We start from the raw sequence: 21,967 nt of genomic DNA on the forward strand, positions 1-21,967 counted from the left end.
TAGTTTTTTCAGAGTATTTATCATGAATGGCTTTTGAATTTTGTCAAATGCTTTTTCTGCATCTATGGATATGACCATATGATTTTTCATCTTTAGCTTATTGATGTGATGGATTACATTAATTGATTTTTGAATGTTCAATCATCCTTGTATACCTGGAATAAACCCCACTTTGTAGTGGTGTATAATTCTTTTTCTATATTATTGGATTCAATTTGCTAATATTTTATTGAGGAATTTTAAATCTATGTTCATGAGAGATAATGGTCTATAGTTTTCTTTTCTGGTAATGTCTTTGTCTGGTTTTGGTATGATAGTAATGCTGGCTTCATAGAATGAGCTAGGAAGTATTTCTTCTGATTCTATCTTCTGGAAGAGATTGTAAGAGAATTCGTATAATTTCTTCCTTAAATGTTTGGTAGAATTCACCAATGAATCCATTTGGGTCTGGTGCTTTCTGTTTTGGAAGGTTGTTAATTATTGATTCAATCTCTTTAATTGATAGAGGCCTATTCAGATTATTTCCTCTTGTATAAGTTTTGGCAGATTGTGTCTTTCAAGGAATTGATCTATTTCATTTAGGTTATCAAATTTGTGGGCACAGAGCTGTTCATAGCATTACTTTATTGTCCTTTTAATGTCCATGGGATTGATAGTGATGTCCCTTTTTTCATTTCTGATATTAGTAATTTGTGTCTTCCCTCTTTTTTCTTATTTAGACTGGCTAGAAGCTTATCAATTTATTGATAAGCTAGTTCTCTTTCATAGAACCAGCTTTTCATTTTATTGATTTTCTCTATTGATTTCCTGTTTTCAATTTCATTGATTTCTGCTCTAATTTTTATTATTTCCTTACTTCTGCTTACTTTGGATTTAATTTGCTCTTCTTTTTCTAGCTTCCTAAGGTGGAAGATTAGATTATTGATTTTAGATCTTTCTTCTTTTCTACTATATGCATTCATTACTATAAGCTTCCCTTTAAGCACTGCATCCCACAAATTTTGATAAGTTGTATTTTCATTATCATTGTTTCAAAGTACTTTTTCATTTCTCTTGAGATTCCTTATTTGACCCATGTGTTATTTAAAAGTGTGCTGTTTAATTTCCAAGTATTTGGAGATTTTCCAGGTATCTTTTTGTTATTGATTTCTAGTTCAATTCCATTGTAATCTGAGAGCAGACTAATGCATGATTTCCATTCTTTTAAATTGGTTAAGCTGTGTTTTATGGCCCAGAATGTGGTCTGTCATGGTAAACGTTCCATGTGAGCTTGAGAAGAATGTGTATTCTGCTGCTGTTGGATAAAATAGCCAATAGATGTCAATTATATCCATTTTATAATTATATCCAATTATATTATGTCTTCTTGGAGAATAAACCTCTTTATCATTCTGTAATGCCTTTCTTTATCCCTGATAATTTTCCTTGCTTGGATGTTGGCTCTGTCTAAAATTAGTATAGCTACTCCAGCTTTCTTTTGCTTAGTGGTAGCATGATACATTTTTCTCCATCCCTTTACTTTTAATCTATATGTGTCCTTATATTTATATAAGTGGGTTTCTTGTAGCCAGCATATAGTTGGGTCTTGTTTTTTGATCCACTCGGATGAACTCTGTCCTTTAATTGGTGTGTGTAGATCATGGATGTTTAAAGTGATTATTGATATAGGTGGATTAATATCTACTGTTACTATTTTCTACTGGTTGCCTTTATTCTTTGTTCCTATTTTTGTCTTTCATTCTTTTCCTGCTTTTTGTGGTTTTAATTAAAGAGATGCTTGCTCTGTATTATAAGTTATATGACAAGAAAGAAGACAAGCACTGTTCAAGCTACTCTTGATAAAGTGTTTTACTTCTTTGTGAAAAACTTAATTCTCAATGTTTCTAATGTTTTAAATTACAATGTACTAAATAAATATTAGTTTTACTATGTTTTTTCATTCCCTGTATATATATAGCCTACAGTAGAAGAGTTTTTAAGATTGTTGACCAAAATTTTTAAAGATCACAGAATAATAATAATTTTTCCCACTGATTATTAAGATCACTTTGCATGGTTTTAGCTTGCAAAGAGAGAAATGCCTGTACTATGTTCCTGGATGGGAAGACTCAATGTTGTAAAGATGTCAGTTCTTTCCAAGTCAGTCTATAAATTTAATATAAACCCAATCAAAATCCCAACAAGGTCTTTTGTGGAAGCTGACAAACAGACATGAAAATTCATCTAAAACAAATAGCAAAGAAAACATTTAAAAAGATTAATGACAGACAGCAGACCAACTGTTGAAATATACCATACTATAAAAGGAAAATAATTAAAAGAGAAGGCCATTGCTAGGAGCTGAAAAGAAAAAAAACAGAATAAAAAGTCTAGCAATGAGCTCAAATATATGAGAACTTAGTACATAATAAAAGTTGTATTTCAAACGTGTGAAAAAGATAAACTATTTGATAAATAGTACTGGGACATTATCCATCAATTTGGAAAAAACAATCAATAAATCTCAGAGAGATTAAAAGTAAACATTCTAAAAATACTAGAAGAAAATATGAGAAAATATTTTTTATTAATTAAGCAATACTAAATGACATAAAATCCAAAAGTGAGTTTTTTAAACTTTTTTTTTTCCTGAGGAAGATTCATCCTAAGCTAACATCTGTGCCAGTCTTCCTCTATTTTATATGTGGGTCGCTGCCACAGCATGGCCACTGCCAAGTGGTGTAGGTCTGCACCCGGGAACTGAACCCAGGCTGCCAAAGCAGAGCACACCAAACTTAACCCCCAGGCCATGGAGCCAGCCCAAAAGAGACTTTTTTCAAATTTCCAAATTTGACTATATAAAAATTAAAAGTCCAGGGCCACCGGCCCGGTGGCGCAAGCAGTTAAGTGCACGTGCTCCGCTGCGGCGGCCCGGGGTTCGCTGGTTTGGATCCCGGGCGCACACTGACGCACTGCTTGGTAAGCCATGCTGTGGCGGCGTCCCATATAAAGTGGAGGAAGATGGGCACCGATGTTAGCCCAGGGCCGTCTTCCTCAGCAAAAAAAAGAGGAGGATTGGCGGATGTTAGCTCAGGGCTGATCTCCTCACCAAAAAAAAAAAAAAATCCGGGGCCAGCCTGGTGGCATAGTGGTTAAGGTCGCATGCTCTGCTTTGGTGGCCTGGGGTTCACAGGTTCGGATCCCAGGTGCAGACCTACGCACCGCTCATCAAGCCATGCTGTGGCCAAGTCCCATATACAAAATAGAGGAAGATGGGCACAGATATTAGCTCAGGGTGAATCTTCTCCACAAAAAAAAAAATTAAAAATCTGTTTAGTGAGTTACCATTAAAGACTAAAATACTAGTGATAGAAAAATAAACACTATTTGCTGCATGAAAAACAAAAATTAACTGCTACATGAGTAATAAAAATGATATTAAAATAATAAATCAAATTATCATTGTATCAGATTGGAAAAAAATATAAAACAATAATATCCAATGCTGAAGGTGTAAGGAAACTGGTATTGTGATAAATTGTTGGGAATATTAACTGGTAAAGCCTTCTTGGGGTTCAATTTGGCAATATATAGAAACATTTTTAATACATATACCTTTTGACTCAAATAATTCTATATAAAGGTTTCTACATACAAAGATATACAGACAAGAATGCTATATTTATAATGGAAAAAACACCTGGAAACCCAAATGGGCAACAACTATGTGAATGATTTCACAAAATATGGTATATCTATACTATGGAATATTTTTAAGCCATGAAAGCAAATGAAGGAGATCAGCGCATATTGCTATTGAACATTAACAAACATAAAAGCCAATTTACAAAGCAATATGTCAAGTATGCCCCTACTCACATAAACATGTGCATTTATATATGTATGTTTGTATATAGGTATGTAAATGTACAGCAGAAGTTTGAAAGGACACAACACTTATAATGGGGGAAGTAGAGTGTGAAGGAAGACTTCCACATTTATTCGATATACTTCTTTAAAAATTTTTTTAGGGGCCGGCCCGGTGGCGCAAGCGGTTAGGTGCGCGCGCTCCGCTGCGGCGGCCCGGGGTTCGCTGGTTCGGATCCCGGGCGCGCACCGACGCACTGCTTGGCAAGCCATGCTGTGGCGGCATCCCATATAAAGTGGAGGAAGATGGGCACAGATGTTAGCCCAGGGCCGTCTTCCTCAGCAAAAAAGGAGGAGGATTGGCGGATGTTAGCACAGGGCTGATCTCCTCACAAAAAAAAAAAAAAAAAAAAAATTTTTTTACATGACCATGTATTACTTTACATAAGCAAGTATTACTTTAATAATTAAAAAAATTAATAAAAGCTCACCTTAAAATTTTATGAGGTTAGGACTTTTCTTTAGTTTTAATAATATTTCTTTTTGCTATTTTTATTTTTTTGTTGTTTGTTCATATCATTTAATTTTAGAAAATAAAGTATACAACTCAAAAATTTTTTACTATAATTTAACAAGCTTTGTAAAGAGTTTCAAATATTCACAAAACTTTAGGCACCCAAACTGTGGTATCTAAATACCATCTCCCAGAAAGGGCCCTCCTTAGAAAAATGACTGATTCCAGGGCAAGGGCAAGAAATATACAGGATGAACCTGGAATATCTTGTCACATCAGAAAACAGGGAAGTTATCAAAAACTTTTAGCATCATGTCCAAAAGGAGGCAATATGAATAAAACCTCACTGGCCAAATATGGGACAATTTATACATCAGTAAGGATAATAACTGCAATAATAAATAAAATTTATGTAATGAAACACATAAAATATGCTTAAATTCAAGAATTCATAATGATACACAAATAATCATACAAGCCCACGGGTTGTCTCTGGAGCATGCTTGGGCACCAACTCTTTACTTTGCCTTTCTTTATCTCTGGATAACCAAATAATCAAGGATAGGAAGTTTTCCTTTATAGAAGGATTCCAGCTAATAAATGAAGGATAGGATTAGATTATTACCATTTTGTAACCTCATTGAATCAATGGGTCAAGATGACGACTGTCAATGGCTATTGATATCACAAAAAGGGACAACCAAGTATTACTTCCTGGTAGAAGTACACAACACTTGCCTTCTGATAGCAAGTATTTCTGCCAAATAAATTGAACCTGAATCAGAATCAAGCTCTAGATTTACAGAATTACAGGGAACAGAGCAACATGTTAACAATACCACAGAGAAGCAATTAGCAAAATGCAGACTGTGGGAAACACCACAGGACAAATGCTCTGGTTTCTTCAGCCAAAACAAAACCAAAAATTGCAAAAAAAAAAAAAAGATGTAGGTGGTTGTACCCAAAGATATCAAAAGAAACTTAGACTTTATTATCTAATTTTAGTGTACAGTCCTTATTTGGATCCCAATTCAAATAAACAACTATAAAATAGTAATAATGGTGAAAACAACTTATAAAACAATAGGAAAAATTTGAAAACTGCTTATCTGATTTGACGCATTAGGAAGTAGTTAATTTGTCTTAAGGTGATAATGGCTGTGTGTATATGTTCTAAGTCATTAATGTTTGGAGATGCATGCAGAATATTTGTAGATTAAAACAATGGGAATTTCTTAAAAATACTTGCGGATATATAAATTACATGTCAATTAAAACAATAACTAGGAACATGGGGTAAGTATGTAGGGGTGTAGATGAAGCAAGACTGATCATGCACTGATAATTAATAAGCTGGTTGAATGGTAAATCAGGTTGATTAAACTATTGCCTTTACTTTGGTAAATGTTTGAAAATTACCATAATAGACAAAAAAGCTCTAGGAGAACAATTAAACTATACACTTATTTGAAGTACTACAAAGTGCTGTGAACATAGTAAGAATTAGATGAATATTTACAAATTCATTACAAGATTGTCATAAGATTTTTTAGTTATTGAGAATAACTCATGGTTTACCAAAAACAATTTCTTATTCCATTAAAGTTATTGATTAGAACAAAAATGATCACAAACATGTTCCAAAGAATAGGTCCAGTTTATTTTATTAAAAAATATTTTTAGGGGCTGGCCCGGTGGCGCAAGCGGTTAAGTGCACGCACTCCACTGAGGCAGCCCGGGGTACACCGGTTCAGATCCCGGGCACGCACTGACGCACTATTTGGCGAGCCATGCTGTGGCGGTGTCGCATATAAAGTGGAGGAAGATGGGCACGGATGTTAGCCCAGGGCCAGTCTTCCTCAGCAAAAAAGGAGGAGGATTGGCAGATGTTAGCTCAGGGCTGATCTCCTCACACACACACAAAAAAATTTTATGTATAATCATTATTATGAAATGTAGGATTGTCATCAAAATGTAGATGGTCATTAAGAATTTATCAAATAGATTATTCTATGTTGAGTTCAATGACAGAAGTATTCCTTAATTTATTTTCCCCAAAATTAAGATGAGCAGCTGACCCTGAGATCTTTAGCCCAAGAAGGAGTAGGTGAGGAGTAGCCTGCTTTCTCAGCTGCAGAATGCTTCTGGAATGGATGCTGAAGAACTTGCTGGAGAAGACGGACCTGGTAAACAATTTAAGTAGATAAATATAGATTTTCTTTCTCGGGACCCTTATTAACTTTCTATATTTCTAAAATGACAAAGTAAATTTTAAATCTGTTTGAAGATGTTTACACGTTTTATGTTTTATTAAAACTTGAGGGGCCGGCCTGATGGCATAGTGCTTAAGTTCACGTGCTCTGTTTCGGCAGTCTGGGGTTTGCAGGTTGGGATCCTGGGCAGACCTACGCACCGCTCATCAAGCCAACCTGTGGCAGTGTCCCATATGAGGCAGAGGAAGATCGGCATGGATGTTAGCCCAGGGCCCATCTTCCTCAGCAAAAAGAGGAGGACTGGCAATGCATGTTAGCTCAGGGCTAATCTTCCTCACCAAAAAAAAAAAAAAACACTTTAACTATAGTTGTTACTTAAAATTTCTATTATTCCACAGAAAGTTCCTCAAGTACTAGATTTGTGCTAAAACAAGAGAGTGAATATATACAGCATCATGAAGACTACATATATATCCTGATAATTCTAAAATTCCTTCACAGCATTAAAAGAAATATAATTTTCTAAAATATTTACAAAAATAAAAGGATGTCAACGATTTACAATCTTTCCAAATCAAGGGCATGGATTCCAACTCATGCTGCTTCCTAATCTGCAATGTGCCAGGTAATAAACTGGTAATAAACTGAGGCATCAAAGAACACACCTCTTTCAACAATAATTCTAGGATGAATTGTATATTTTCATCCAGTTATAAAATGACTCAGTCATGGGGATGTAATGTACAGCACGGTGACTACAGTTAATAATACTGTATTGCATATTTGAAAGTTGCTAAGAGAGTAGATCTTAAAAGTCCTCATCAGAAGAAAAAAATTTGTAACTTTGTGTGGTGATGGATGTTAACTGGCTTATTGTGGTGATCACTTCACGATATATACAAATATCAAATCATTATGTTGTACACCAAAAACTAATATAATGTCATATGTCAACTATACCTCAATTAAAAATATTTTTTTCCAGGGGTTTTGTCACTTCCTTGGGTATTACTAAGGAAATGCCTCATTCTGATAGAAAAAGGAGGATGATTATCTATAAGAAAGCAAGGCCAACAAATCAAATAGAGCATATCACTGTATTATTAATATTTTAAGTAGGAATACTGTATCATCATCAATATAGTGCTCTTAAAGCCCCTCTTAACTTCTCCCCGGGGACTTTCTAAACATATCCTTTCATTGAAGTCAGGTTTTTTTTGTCGTTTTTTCTTTTTTTGTGAGGAAGATTGGCCCTGAGCTAACATCTTTTGCCAATCTTCCTCTTTTTGTTTGAGGAAGATTAGCCCTGAGCTAACATCTATGCCAATCTTCCTCTATTTTATATGCGGGATGCCGCCACAGCGTGGCTTGATGAGCAGTGTGTAGGTCCACGCCCGGGATCTGAACCCATGAACCCCAGGTCACCAAAGCAGAGCACGTGAACTTACCCACTGCACCACCAGGCCAGCCCCTGAAGTCAGTTTTATACCTATCTAATTTCACCTACTAGCTTAAAAGCTCCTTGAACAGATCTTTATACTTCTCTACCATGCCTTGCAGAGTAGATTCTCAAGAAATATTTGATGCAAGAAGGTAAACACAAGTTGTGTGTGTAAAGGGTTACATGTATAAAGATTTAATAAAATCTTTTTCCTTTCCTGCATGAGAATTTAACCCCTGGTTAACTTTCTAGGTCTGTTGCCCTGGTAACCCGATAACGTCGTATGGCAACTGTATCACCATGAGCTGTTGCTTAGGACTGACAAATAGCATTTGGACTGGGAACTGTAAAGACCTGATAGAATGCTCTGGGCTTTCCTTAGTGTGGTGACTCTTGGTATAAGGTGGGTCTCTTGTGGAGACAGTGGAAACCTCCCCGCCCATGGGCGCGGGTGCACACTTCCACCCGGCCAGCTGCTACAGGACATTCCCTGTAAGTAACTCCCAACAAACCGATGTGGCTTGTTCGCCGTCTCTGGGTCTTTTCTTTGATCTCTCTGCAACCTATCCTGCACTGCTCACACAACTGGGCATGTGGCCAGACGCTGCTGTTGTGGACTGCTGCAAAAACGCCTGCAAACGAGGAACCTGGTGTTGCCCTGGTGGTAAGCTACGTTTCTGTCCTACATCTTCCAGAGTCGACTGGGGCCAAGAGTAGCCTGCGACAGTCTTGTGAATCTGAATATTTACTTGAACCTAGGAAGACACCTCCCCACCCATGGTGGGCACTGCATCCTCACTCAAATATAATTATGAGGAAGGGAGGAAAACAGGGAAGGAACAAAATATAGGGAAGGAAGGAGAAATAAGCCAACAAAACAACTTATTACACAATGTTTAGTTTCCCCAGCTTAGACCAATTTCTCTAAAGATAAATACTGAGTTATCTCCCTTCTCTTTGTTTTTCCTTAATACCATAAAAAGGTTACATGTAAAAATATTTTATTTTCTAATACGAAAACCTAGACTTGTCAGGCTAATTAAACTACTGACTTAAAAAGTTAATGTAAATTCCAAATCTGAAATAGCAAAAAGAGTCTCTCTCTCATGTCAGCTCTGATCAGTTGGTAGTGACTACGCAGCATGCTGTGATGTGAATGATTCTGAGGCTGTGAGCAGTTTCAGAGAGAAAGAGGGCCGTGGTCATCAATAATGTCTGCTCCAGTGCAGGACAGAAGAGTGACAGCACGAGTGCCAGGGCCGTTCCTCTTCTAAAAAATATATTATGTGTAATTCATTTTTAAACAATTGATTATGAAATATCTGAGGCATAGAAGAAGGTATGCAGAAGAATATAATGAACACCTGTGTATCCATTCTCCACCCAGCTTCAGAAAAAAAATGCTTCCAGGTTGAAGCCCTGAGCATCCTTCCCTAACTAAAATTTCCTCCTCACTGCAAGGTAACCACTGTCTGAAGATGTTTATCATCTTTACTCATTTTGTTGCTTTTATTATATATGCATGTATCCCTAAATAACATACAATTTTGCATGTTTTACACTGTATTTAAGTGGTAACACATTGTATGTATTCCTTGCCACTTGCTTGTTTTGCCTAACGTCATATGTGAGATTTATCCACAGTGATGTACTAGACCTAGTTCATTCATCCTCAGTGCTGTCAAGACCAATTTAAGTGGACCCAGGTTGCTAGTGCCATGGAACCTGGTAGAAGCAAAAGCTAACTCCTTCTGGAGAGATGCACCCTCAAATCAGGCTCACCGGATTTCAGAGACTGAAATCCAAAATTCCCAAACAGAAACAATAAACAGGGGCCGGCCCCGTGGCTTAGCGGTTAAGTGCGCACTCCGCTGCTGGCGGCCCGGGTTCGGATCCCGGGTGCGCACCGACCCACCGCTTCTCCGGCCACGCTGAGGCCGCGTCCCACATACAGCAACTAGAAGGATGTGCAGCTATGACATACAACTATCTACTGGGGCTCTGGGGGAAAAAATAAATTAATTAAATTAAAAAAAACAATAAAGTAGAATCAGACCCTCAGAAGTTCAAAGAATGTAGATATATGTTATAAAATGAATATTTAAATACAATACAGAATAAATTAGAAAACGTGAGAAAATGATTCACTGATAAATACAAAAAGAGAGACCAGGCAACGAGAATTCTGGGAGGGTGGTGCTGGCAATGGTATAATTTAGCATGTCTGCAAACAAAATAAGTGTGCTTAAAATATGATATATTTAAAATTAATAAAAATAAACCCAGAAAATTCAACCCCCTTACCTCTGAAAAATCATTCCTTTCTGCTTTTTGCACTGCAGACTCTGCCATCCAGTTCTTCAGCACATATCTGGGATTAACAGCTTAAACAAGAGGGAAAAGTACATATTGGAACAATAAATTACTAAATTGACACAGGCCCTATGAAATTAGATAACCTTTAAGAACTTTGCTGGAAGGCTCAAATGAGAAGAGACGATCAGCTTCAGTCAATTTTGATGTTTATAAACAATGTACAGTATTCATTATCTTATGGTACAGAAGAAAGTTTTTTGAGCATTATAAGCAATATTATGTTTTGTTTTTCTCTTCAGGGCTTCATCATTAATTTGGTTTTTTCACCAGGTTCAGTTCACTAAGCATTTTATAAAGCATGGAGAAAGTAGTGAATTCATCTGAATTCGGCCCTAAGCGGAGGGGCAAAGTTGCTGCTTTTCACATCGTCAAGCACAGAATTAAGGTCTGACTCAGTAGGACTGCTTAACGCTGAGGCCATCAAGAGCAGACAGGAGAGGTTACATGCAGGCAGTAGAGGAGGGCAAAAGGGATCATTAGGCACATGTGTGTGGTGATGGATTGTAATTAGTCTTTGGGTGGTGAACATGATGTAATCTACATGGAAATGGAAACATAATGATGCAAACCCGAAATTTACATAATGTTATAAACCAAGGTTACCAGAATAAAAAAAAAAAAGTGACAGCCTTGAATTCACTAAATTTCTTTCATTTTACCATCTCATCCACCCTGTCATAACCAAACAAATCCAGATACTGAAGACTGACACCACATTTTCTTCTTTCAATTTCTTCTTTCTCTTAACTGCTGAGATTGTCCATTTTCTGAGCTGGTCTATAAAATTCTGTATGATTACCCCAAGGGACATAAGTGGCCAGCAACTCAATCCATGCTGGGTCCCAAACAGATTTACTCACTTTCCGTAAAAACTAAACTTGTTTTTACTTCTACAATAATGTGCTGAGTTCAAGAAGCAATCTCATTCCCTAACCTAACATGGAATGTTAGCATCATCCTTATTTCATCAACATGAGTCAGGGGCCGGCCCGGTGGCGCAATGGTTCAGTGTGCGCGCTCCGCTGCAGTGGCCCAGGGTTCGCCGGTTCGGATCCCAGGCATGCACCAACGCACCACTTGGCAAGCCATGCTGTGGCGGTGTCCCATATAAAGTGGAGGAAGATGGGCATGGATGTTAGCCCAGGGCCAGTCTTCCTCAGCAAAAAGAGGAGGATTGGCAGATGTTAGGTCAGGGTCAATCTTCCTCACACACACACACAAAAAAAAACATGAGTCAGCCACCCTGATGACACACACTACCTCTCTACACAAGTGCTAAGTAAGGCGAGAGTCCTGAAGGACTTAGGTCCTTCTGTCTTAACTTCTCTGATCTTGTTAGAATCCACACTGCAAAAAGAAATAACTTCCATTTTTTTCTTCTCCAAGCCAAGTGTGAAGTCATGATGGTAAACTGAAATCAGTTTATAAAGGCGATATATTTTAGAGCAATCATTTACTGGATGTGTATTATGGTCCAGGCACTGTAACAAGACATCTTCCATATATCATTGATCATCATTACATTATCCCTGCAAAATATCCCCATTTTGTAATAGCTAAGGGTATTGAAGCTTGGAGAGTTAAGTATCTTTCAGATCATACAGTTAAAAAATGGCAAAATGAGATTCATCAGCCAGATTCCAAAACTCATGTTCTTTCCACCATTATAACCCACACCACCTTCCTTGTCTCTCCACTATCTTTTAAGACTCTATTATTTTAACATCAGTATGCAAACTTATTGAAAGCAGAGCTGTCATGCCCCGAGTTAAACATCATCTGCTGAAATTAGAAAAGCTCATATATGACACTTCACCTCAACTAAAATATACTCAGGTATAATTATTCTAGTTAAAAACAGAACAAACAAAAAAACTCAGTTCCCTTAAGTAATTACTTCAGTTTTCAAAAATTATTGCTTTTATGTGATGATCCTTAAAGTTGAAAAAAATCAAAAGGAGGGGGGTGGGCACAAGGGGTGAAGGGGCGCATTTATATGGTGACAGACAAATAATGTACACCTGGAATCTCACAATGTTAGAAACTATTATGACATCAATAAAAAAAATCAAAAGGATTACTTACTTGTCATTCTTTCTCTTCTTTCAGAATCTGAATCATTCCTGTTACTAAAAATGAATAAAACACAGGACAAAATTAACTACCATCTCCCCAAATTATATCATTTTTTCAAAAGGGTGGGAATTATTTCACAAGACAAATATTGAGAAAAAACATTAAAAATCACACTGAATGAATGTCTCTGAAAGACAGAAAATACTGAGTTTGATTAAACAATATATAAAATACTACCTTGTTCAGTTATTTTAGATAATACCAAACCTTCTTTTATTTTTACCAGTTAAAAAATACTTTTGTATAAAAAATACCCTAAACTGTCTGATCCCTTTCCTTATCTTAACCATAGTTTTCTGAAAATAATTTTCTTGAGTATTCAGGGTCATCTTCATAAACAGCCCTCAGCAGCCATTACACTGAAGGACTATTTGCTCCTGTGTGTCCTCTGTCTCCTGTCTCTTCCTTCTCCCCTCCGCGGCCACTGCCTACAACTTCTCTACTCTTTCATGTTTGTAGCCTCTAATTCATTGTGAGTTAGGAAACAAAGTAACTTCTTACAACTGTGTCAGATGTGACAATTAGTAGACATTGGATGAACGCCCGAGGAGCTCTCATCCAGAGCTTCATGGCTTGGGCTGGGGGACCTGGGGAACTGCGTTCTCAGAGTTGAGGCCAACAGGTGGGTGCTCTCTGCGTGGTGAGGAGTTACTATAGATGCCTCAGCCAGTGCAAAGGACCCGGAAGAAAAAAGGAAATGTTGGAAAATGGGAAGGAAGAGAGGAACCTGATGGGTTGACTATGCTAAAATAACGCATTAGATGCTTTTCCAGAAGTGATTAGGTTACCTTACCTCTTCAGTCTCAGAAGGTACTGGGACACCCAGGCAGGAAAGAGTTCGTGCTTTGAAATCATCTTCAGTGCCCAGAATTGCTAAATAAAAATACAGTGATAGATGGCTTATTTTACGAATATCTGTTCAGTTTAACTTTATATTCCTTTAAATTATGTTCTTTAATAATAACTTACAATATCCAGATTTTTTTAAGATATGCTATTTCAAGTAGAAGTATTACTGAAAAGGAATAATATTTTCCTTTTCTTCGTGTAACATTCAACTCTAAAATTCTAATTCATGGAAATCCATGTAATGGCATGATTTAAGAGAAATAAAAAATATATAAAGTTCCCATAAATAGAGATTATATGTGAATACTTATATTACCAAAGGCTTCCTTTAAATTAGGAACTCCCTTAATGTATAATTTACTTTTTTTTTAATAGACATATATATATATTTTTTTTAAGATTTATTTATTTATTTTCCCCCCAAAGTCCCAGTAGATAGTTGTATGTCATAGCTGCACATCCCTCTAGTTGCTGTACGTGGGACGCGGCCTCAGCATGGCCGGAGAGGCGGTGCGTCAGTGTGCGCCCGGGATCCGAACCCGGGCCGCCAGCAGTGGAGCGCGCGCACTTAACCGCTAAGCCACGGGGCCGGCCCCTATAATTTACTTTTAAAAGCTTAATTTGTAACTGTGTTTTATTTAGCCATCTATTAATTCATTTAACACATATTTATGGAATGTCAGTTATGTGCTAGGAACTATGTTAGGTGGGAAGGATATAAAAATTAATAAGACATGCTCCCTGCCTTTAAGAAGGAAAGTGTAGAAACAAATAATTGAATACCATTTTAGAAGTTTTATAGAAATATATATAAAAGGCTAAGGGAACACAAAGGAATAAGCAACTAGCTCTACCTAAGAGCTAGGGAGTTGAAAAAGTTTCAGAATCAAAAGACACAGAAATTAACTATTGAAATGATTAAAAGTGTAACAATCTCTTCCCACTTAAATTTTCCCAACTCTTAGTAATTTAAATATAAATACCTGTCAAGAACTTGAACAAGTCACTTTAACATTACTTTGTCTCCATTTTCCACACACTAAATGATAATTAGTGATTATCACTAATTAAATGATAATTAGTTCAATAGACAAATCACTGATAATTTTTTGTGTGTGTGTGAGGAAGATCAGCCCTAAGCTAACATCTGATGCCAATCCTCCTCTTTTTTGCTGAGGAAGACTGGCCCTGGGCTAACATCCGTGCCCATTTTCTTCTACTTAATATGGGACGCCGCCACAGCATGGCCTGACAAGCGGTTTGTCAGTGCACACCCAGGATCCGAACCCACGAACCCCAGGCCGCCAAAGTGGAGTGCACGCACGTAACCGCTGCACCACCTGGGGGCCCCCACTGATAATTTTTTAATTACATCAAAGATGCCTATTGGTTAACATTTTTCTGTATTTCCTACTGAACAGGTAGACATTCTTTTATTCAAATCACTCCTAAAAATGTAATTTATGGCTATCCCATACCTGTGAGAACAATAATTTCCTTATAACTAGTATGATCCATACCTACCTCAGCAATAAAATTTACTGTGCTTCTTTTTCAATCAACAGTAGTTTAACTCTTATTTCCTACACTGACAACAATGATTTTTGTTTGAAAGTAGTTGTAAAATAAGCGGTAAGAGCTGAAGCCTCTTGCTGACATCCTCTCAATCGTGGCACCTTTCCTTCAAACCCCAGGTGGACTCTGCTGGAGGTCACGCTGAGAAAACAGAGGTCTGAAATCACCACTGATGGCTAACAACGACTGAGGGCCTCTGAGCTAGATATTACTATTAACCCATCTCACCGATGACACAGGGGTGGCTTAGAAAAACTGAGAAACCTGTGCCAGCTCACACACCTGTCGAAGGGGACCCCGGAGGTGAAGCACCCCGTCTGCCTCCAGAGCCCAGTGTCCTCCATCACCCAGTATACTTCCTCTTGAACATACACTAGAAAATCCATCTTTCTTGCCTCCGCTTCACTATGTGGGAAAACAAGGACCAAGTTTTGGTAAAATAATGGAGCTTGAAATATCAAAGAAGTAAGAATTCACAAAGGAATAGCTGGCAGGCCTGGCATAATGAAAAGGACACTGAGCAGCAGGAAGTTTTGGTTCTAGTTCTGATTGCGTAAAAAACGACTATGTGAATTCAGCAAGTCATTTAACCTCTCTCGGCCTCAGTCTCCATATCGTAAAATGAATTCATCTTTAACGTCCTTTCTCAACGGAAAATTTTGTGAGTCTAAGCCTGAGACTACTTTAACAAATGGATCATGAATGTCAGGGAACTAAACCTTCAAAAAGACTACAATATTTTCATCTTGAGCATTTGTTTTTACATTTTTCTTTAATTAATTTTTCCCCTCTTAAAAAGAAATACATTGCTGATAATAATACAAAATGTCAAAGCCTATGGCAGTTTGGCAAGATGTAGCAAAATTACAACGTGTATATCCTTTAACCCAGAAATCCATTCTGGGAAATTCCCTACAGATTCATCTGTACCAAATGAAATAATCTATGTACACTTTAACAGCAAAAGTTGGGAAATAACGTAAGTGCCATTGTAGACAACTGGTTAAATAAAATATGGTACACCTACAAAAGAATGAGGATTCTTTCTATGTATTGACATATAAAGATTTTCAGGACATACTATCAAACAAGATGCAAACATTACAAAGAAGTATGCTATCTTTTATATTAAAAAATATAAAAAATATATATATATCAATATCTGCTTGTATTTGACTCAAAACCACTGGACGGACATATAAGAAATTAATAAAAATGGCTTCCTCCAGGAGTGGGAGAGGGGAATGCAGTGGATGGGGACAAGGTTTTTAACCACGTGACTGTATTTAAACATTAAAAAAAAAAATTAGGCCTAGCGTGGGACTGCCTCTGTTACTGACCAGAGAAGGGACACTCAGAGAAGTTAAATCGCATGCTCAGGGCTGGCCCCGTGGCTTAGTGGTTAAGCGCGCGTGCTCTGCTACTGGTGGCCCGGGTTCGGATCCCGGGCGCGCACCGATGCACCGCTTCTCAGGCCATGCTGAGGCCGCGTCCCACATACAGCAACTAGAAGGATGTGCAGCTATAACATACAACTATCTACTGGGGCTTTGGGGGGAAATAATTAAATAAATAAAATCTTTTTTTAAAAAATAAATAAATAAATAAATCGCATGCTCAAGTTTACTCAGCTACTGGATGATGATGTCTAGACTCAACTTCCACAGGACTCTAATTCCAAGCCTTATGACTTATCCCGTGCTACCTCTCATTTGTGACTGACTGGATGGAAGGACTGAGGGAGGAAGCTGTCCATCCTCTGCTTTCTCCCTGGACCCCATGTCTCTATTTTATTTAAGGCAAACTGATGTATGATGAGGAAGGACCTGCCTGGGCACGTGAATTAGGAGGCCCAGGAAGGGCTTACTCACTGCTCAGAGCTCCTCTAACATAAATTCTACCACCAGAACCACAGGCTAAGTGCCCATTAGCAGAAAAACACCTTTAGAAGGAGCCTCATCAGGCCTGTGTAAGCATGAGAATCAGATCCTGCTGTTTTCCTATTGACAGAGAATAAATTAAAAGCTCATAAAAGGCTGGCCCCATGGCATAGCTGGTAAGTGCACGTGCTCCACTGCTGGCGGCCTGGGTTCAAATCCCAGGCGCGCACCGAGGCACTGCTTGTCAGGCCATGCTGTGGCGGCATCCCATATAAAGTGGAGGAAGATGGGCATGGATGTTAGCGCAGGGCCAGTCTTCCTCAGCAAAAAGAGGAGGATTGGCATGGATGTTAGCTCAGGGCTGATCTTCCTCACAAAAAATAAATAAATAAATAAATAAATAAATAAATAAATAAAATAAAACTAAGCCATCTGTGAGTCAGGACTGAATATTTAAAAAAAAAAAAAGCTCATAAAAATTTCCTATTATTACTATATTGAGCTACTGCTACAGCAGGCTTACATGAGAAATGCGTAGAGCCCGGGGGTTAAGAGCACGGACTCTGGAGAAAGCTGCCAGGGTCTGAATCCAGCCAGACTTTTACCAGTTGTGTGACCTGGCATTAGTTACAACCTCTCTGTGCCTCAGTTTCTCTATCAGTAAAATAGAGATAACAATGGTACCTACCTCATATGTTATGGCAAAGATTATACATATAAAATGCTTAGAGTAGTGCCTGAAATATAATAAGGACTCAATAAATGTTAGCTATTATTATATTATTATTATTCATTATTTTGTAAAGTATTTACTATAATGCCTGTCCCAGAATAAACTCTCAATAATAGTGGGTTCTCAATAAATACTTGTTGAATAAATGCGTGAGGACGAATTTTTAAAAATTATGAAAAGATAACATTAACTATACAGAGAATGTCATGAAAGATATTGAAGAAATTTAAATTGAAAAAAATAAGGCTGTTTTAATCTCAAAAATAATACAAGCAATAATTGCAATATAAAAGACTTAGACCTTATAAACAGGTCTATGTTTCTAAAAATCTATAAGTAGGAGTCTTCTGGTAATACCCATTTTATTCCATAAATGCAATGTATTAGCTCTGAAATTAAAAGGCAACACATATTCTTAAAACTGAATTAAGTCCAGCCAGTTTGGAAACAGTTTGGCAGTTTCTCAAAAAATTAAAATACATTTACTAAACAATCCAGCAGTTCCACTCCTAGTATCTATCCCAGAGAAATGAAAACATACGTGCACACAAAAGCTTGCACATGAATGTTCAGAGCAGTATTTATTTACAATAGCCAAAAAGTGGAAACAACCCAAATGCCCATCAACTGCTAAATAGATCAGCAAAATGTGGTATATCCATACACTGGAGTACTACTGAGTCGTAAACAGAAAAGAACTAATAATGTAGGTTACAACATGGATGAACCTCAAAAATATGCTACACGAGGAAGCAAGATGCAAAAGACCACATATTGTATGGTTCCACTTACAGGAAATGTCTAGAAAGTGAAAACTTTGAGAGAGAGAAAGTAAATTATTTGTCACTTGAGGCTGGGAGTAGAAACACGGATTAATGACAAATGGTACAAAGGACCTTTTCAGAGGGATGGAATGGTTCTCAAATTGAATTGTGGTGATAACTGCACCAATCTGTAAATTATTAAAAATCACTGAATTGTATATTTAAGGGGAGTGGAATTTTATGGTATGTAAATTATACCTCAATAAACCTGTTAAAGAAAACTGAATCAAGAAAAAGCCCAGTGTCACAAATGACTACCTGAGGAACAGCGAGCTCCTGTAACTGGTCTCGAGTAATCTCGCTGAGCTGCCGAAACGTCATGGTAAAATCAGCTTCTGTCTTTTCCATGAGCTAATGAAAGTAACAATATTTATCAATCTCAATTCTTCAAAACTACGCTGAATAGTAACTCAAATGTTAATCGGAAAGCAAAGATAAAACGATAAACTCACATGTAAGAGAAATGCAATCAACTCCTCATCACCCTTCCTTTCTCCAAGTAACCCCAATTTGGCTTTGAACAATTCTCTAAATCTAGAAGGAGAAATACCAATTCAATGTGTTATTAAAATTCTCACTATTTTAAGAATTGTCCTCAAACCAACCAGGATGCTTTAAAATCCGTATTCACAAAGGACAAACCTTGTATAATAAAGATCAGGATACCCCTCAAGAATCTGAGCAGCACTATGGGAGGGAGAAAAAGAAAGACAGTTAAACCTTGATTTAAAATTAACATTCTTAAATTACATTTTATAAGAACCAAGTGAACCTTCTCATATATTAAATCACATTAGATTACATGCTACTGATTCTAGCTGAGTGATTTCATTATATATCATATTTTAGAGAAAATTATCAATATAAATTTATGGTCTCAAAGATTTAGATACAGTATAGATCAAATCATGTCACTCCTGAAACCTTACTACATACAATTAGCTTAAAGGACAAATGTTGATATGTCTCTAGTACCAAAAAGAGTTACATAAATAGGTTTTTCTGGTGTATTTTTAAAATCATCTTACATCCAAAATAATGCATTACAAATACCTCGCCCAATACAATAACATTTTATTTTTCTGAATGTATGAAAATATAGTGAAACATTTCATAAAAATTAAAGCGTTCATAACCTTAAACCCATTTTTAAACAAATAAACTTTCTGTTTCTTAACATTCTTAGTGTATTTAAGTGACACAAAAGTGTAATACATTCTGAAGCTCCACTCCTTTCACCTTCCTGACCTCATCTCCTACTACTCTTCCCCTTGCTCCTTCCTCTGCAGCCACACTGACCTTCTTGCTGTTCCTTAAACACCCCCACACGCTCCCACCCCAGGGCCTTTGCACAGGGTATTCCCTTGCCCGTAGCCCTCTTCCCCCAGATATCTGTGTGGCTTGCTCCTGGGACTCCTTCAAGTCTTTGCTCAAGTGAGGTGCTGACCATCCTTTTAAAACTGCAAACCCCTCCTCCCTGTACTCTCTATCCCCTGCTTTATTTTTTTCCATAGTACTTATCTCTTTCTAGTATGCTATAAACTTCTTTATTCTGTTTATTGACTGTCTCTCCCACCAGAAGTAAGCACCATGAGGGCACAATTATTGTGCTGTTTTATTCGTTGCTGTCCACTTAGCACTTAGAATAGTGTCTGACATATACTAAGCATCTCAATAAGTAGTTGTTGAATGAATGAGTGAACTCTGCGAGGCAAAAGGGATATAAAATTAATAGAGACAAGGGTGAGATGAAGACTGCTTAATGAATATCATTTTATATTGCTTTGGTTCTAAACTATGTGACTACATTACCAACATATTTTTAAATTAAATTAAGGAAACCATTGATGGTATGTAAAACTTTTATCCTTATTGTAGCAATTTTTTTGCTACCTGGGGTTAATAAAATCACTTTATGCCTTGCCTTCCATTTGGGATCTTGTTGTATTGGAAATGGTAAATTTTAGAATTTTTTTTGGTGGGGGGGGAGTGTGAAGACAAATACGTTTTATCTTATTGTAAATACACTGGAGACACAGAAATGATTAAAATGTGGTTCCTGCCCTCAAGGAGTTCAATGTCTAGTGGTCGGAACGACAAATATCTCAACGTTCTTTGTAATTATTAATGTATTCAGATTACCACTCATGCTTATTCATATATATACATAAGATATTTCATTTTGAGTAACTAATTATAGACACTACAAAGTTATCTATTTATTATTTACTCTGTTGTTTAAAAAGGCAGCCATGTACCCTTTTACTTCAGCCTAAATTCTGAATGAGAGATCACACAACAGACACTGAGATTAAAATTTCAGCTTTATTACTGATAAAAGCTAGTCTGGAGAAAACGGCTTAGGCTTGCAGATAAATAGGCATGATAATAGGTTGTGCCTAATTTGGAAACATTTATTCACCCAGTTGCTAGAACAGCAGTTATAACTACGGGCCTCTGCCATCTGGGCACACCCCGGTAAAACTAACGCATCAAGAAGCCGAAAACGTGTGTTATCGCTGGTCGGGCAGATTCCCAAAAGAGAAGTATTAATAGGGTGAGCCACACATGTTTAGTTTCTTCTCCCAAATTCATCAAAGTGCTGATTAACCCCTCTTTCCTCAGGGAGCAGTAAGCAGGGGCCAGAGAAGCACTATACCCTCTAATGAAGGGCCCCCCACCACAATGAACCACCAGAAGGCAAATAACTGATTTCCTTTAAAAGCATGAAAGGCCAAAGACTAAACCAGGGATGTCAAAGGAAGATGGCAGTTTAAAAGAATTCCTGGTGCCTGCCCCTTCCCTGCTCTAATTCAAATCCTCTCCTGGGCCCAGGAGCTGCTGGGGCCTGAAGGAGGCGGGCGGGGCCCGGAGGGTCTGAGCGAGGCCGCAGACGCTCACTCCTGAGGTACAGCGTGGCTGAGCAGGGCAAAGACGTTAAGGGCCCTGCCTGTGTAAATGTTTGTGGAAGGAGCTAGTGGGCTCCCTGGTTTCCAAGAGGCTACAGGGGAACTTCTAAAACTCTCTACGCCAGAAGGTGGGAGAGAACCTGCCTCGGCTGCTGAGGAGAGCTGCGAGCAGAGAGGCAGCCTCCTGGAGGCCCAACAGGAAGCTCAAAACTGGCCTGCAGTCCTCTGCTGGCCTGTTCAACGTGCACCCCCACTTAGCTGGAGCTGAGCCCCAAGAAAGAGGCAAAGGAACTGCTACTGGAGACAGAGAACAATACGAAAAAATGTAATAAGAACGCTTAAGAAGAATAAACTAAACCTGATTAGACCTTTTGGAACTACAAAACGTGATTTCAGACTAAGAAATTCAGTAGATGAATTGAGAGAGAAGACGGTTACTCTTGAGACTCAAATTGAGAGGCTTAGAACATCAGGTGAAAGAAACCCCACAAAACACTGAGCAAGAACACAAAGGAGTGGAGAGCGTATAGAAAACACAGGAGAAGTGGAAATACATTGAGCAGTCATAACCTTCACATCATGGGGAGCCAGAGCACAACAAGAAAGGAATGGAAGAAAGGCAACACTCAGTGGACAACAGCAGAGCTTTCTCTCACTGGCCTGTCAGTCAC

General features: G+C 37.8%; 1 protein-coding gene across 4 annotated transcripts in view; it reads right to left on the reverse strand.

Moving 5' to 3' along the window:
- Nucleotides 1-5,998: 5,998 nt before the first annotated feature.
- LOC131398823 (protein adenylyltransferase SelO-like) overlaps nt 5,999-21,967 on the reverse strand; it is a 38,296-nt gene continuing 22,327 nt past the window's right edge. For all 4 annotated transcript variants that reach the window (XM_058532643.1, XM_058532645.1, XM_058532644.1 and 1 more), the window contains 7 exons: nt 19,030-19,074; nt 18,840-18,921; nt 18,646-18,738; nt 13,320-13,399; nt 12,476-12,519; nt 10,319-10,398; nt 5,999-6,543 (listed from right to left, as the gene is read on the reverse strand). In XM_058532643.1, coding sequence (XP_058388626.1) covers nt 6,421-6,543; nt 10,319-10,398; nt 12,476-12,519; nt 13,320-13,399; nt 18,646-18,738; nt 18,840-18,921; nt 19,030-19,074 — 547 coding nt within the window. In that variant the 3' untranslated portion in view covers nt 5,999-6,420. The remainder of the gene's footprint in view (nt 6,544-10,318; nt 10,399-12,475; nt 12,520-13,319; nt 13,400-18,645; nt 18,739-18,839; nt 18,922-19,029; nt 19,075-21,967) is intronic.

The sequence above is a fragment of the Diceros bicornis genome, chromosome 36 (assembly GCF_020826845.1).
Source record: "Diceros bicornis minor isolate mBicDic1 chromosome 36, mDicBic1.mat.cur, whole genome shotgun sequence".
In the NCBI taxonomy this organism is placed as follows: domain Eukaryota; kingdom Metazoa; phylum Chordata; class Mammalia; order Perissodactyla; family Rhinocerotidae; genus Diceros; species Diceros bicornis.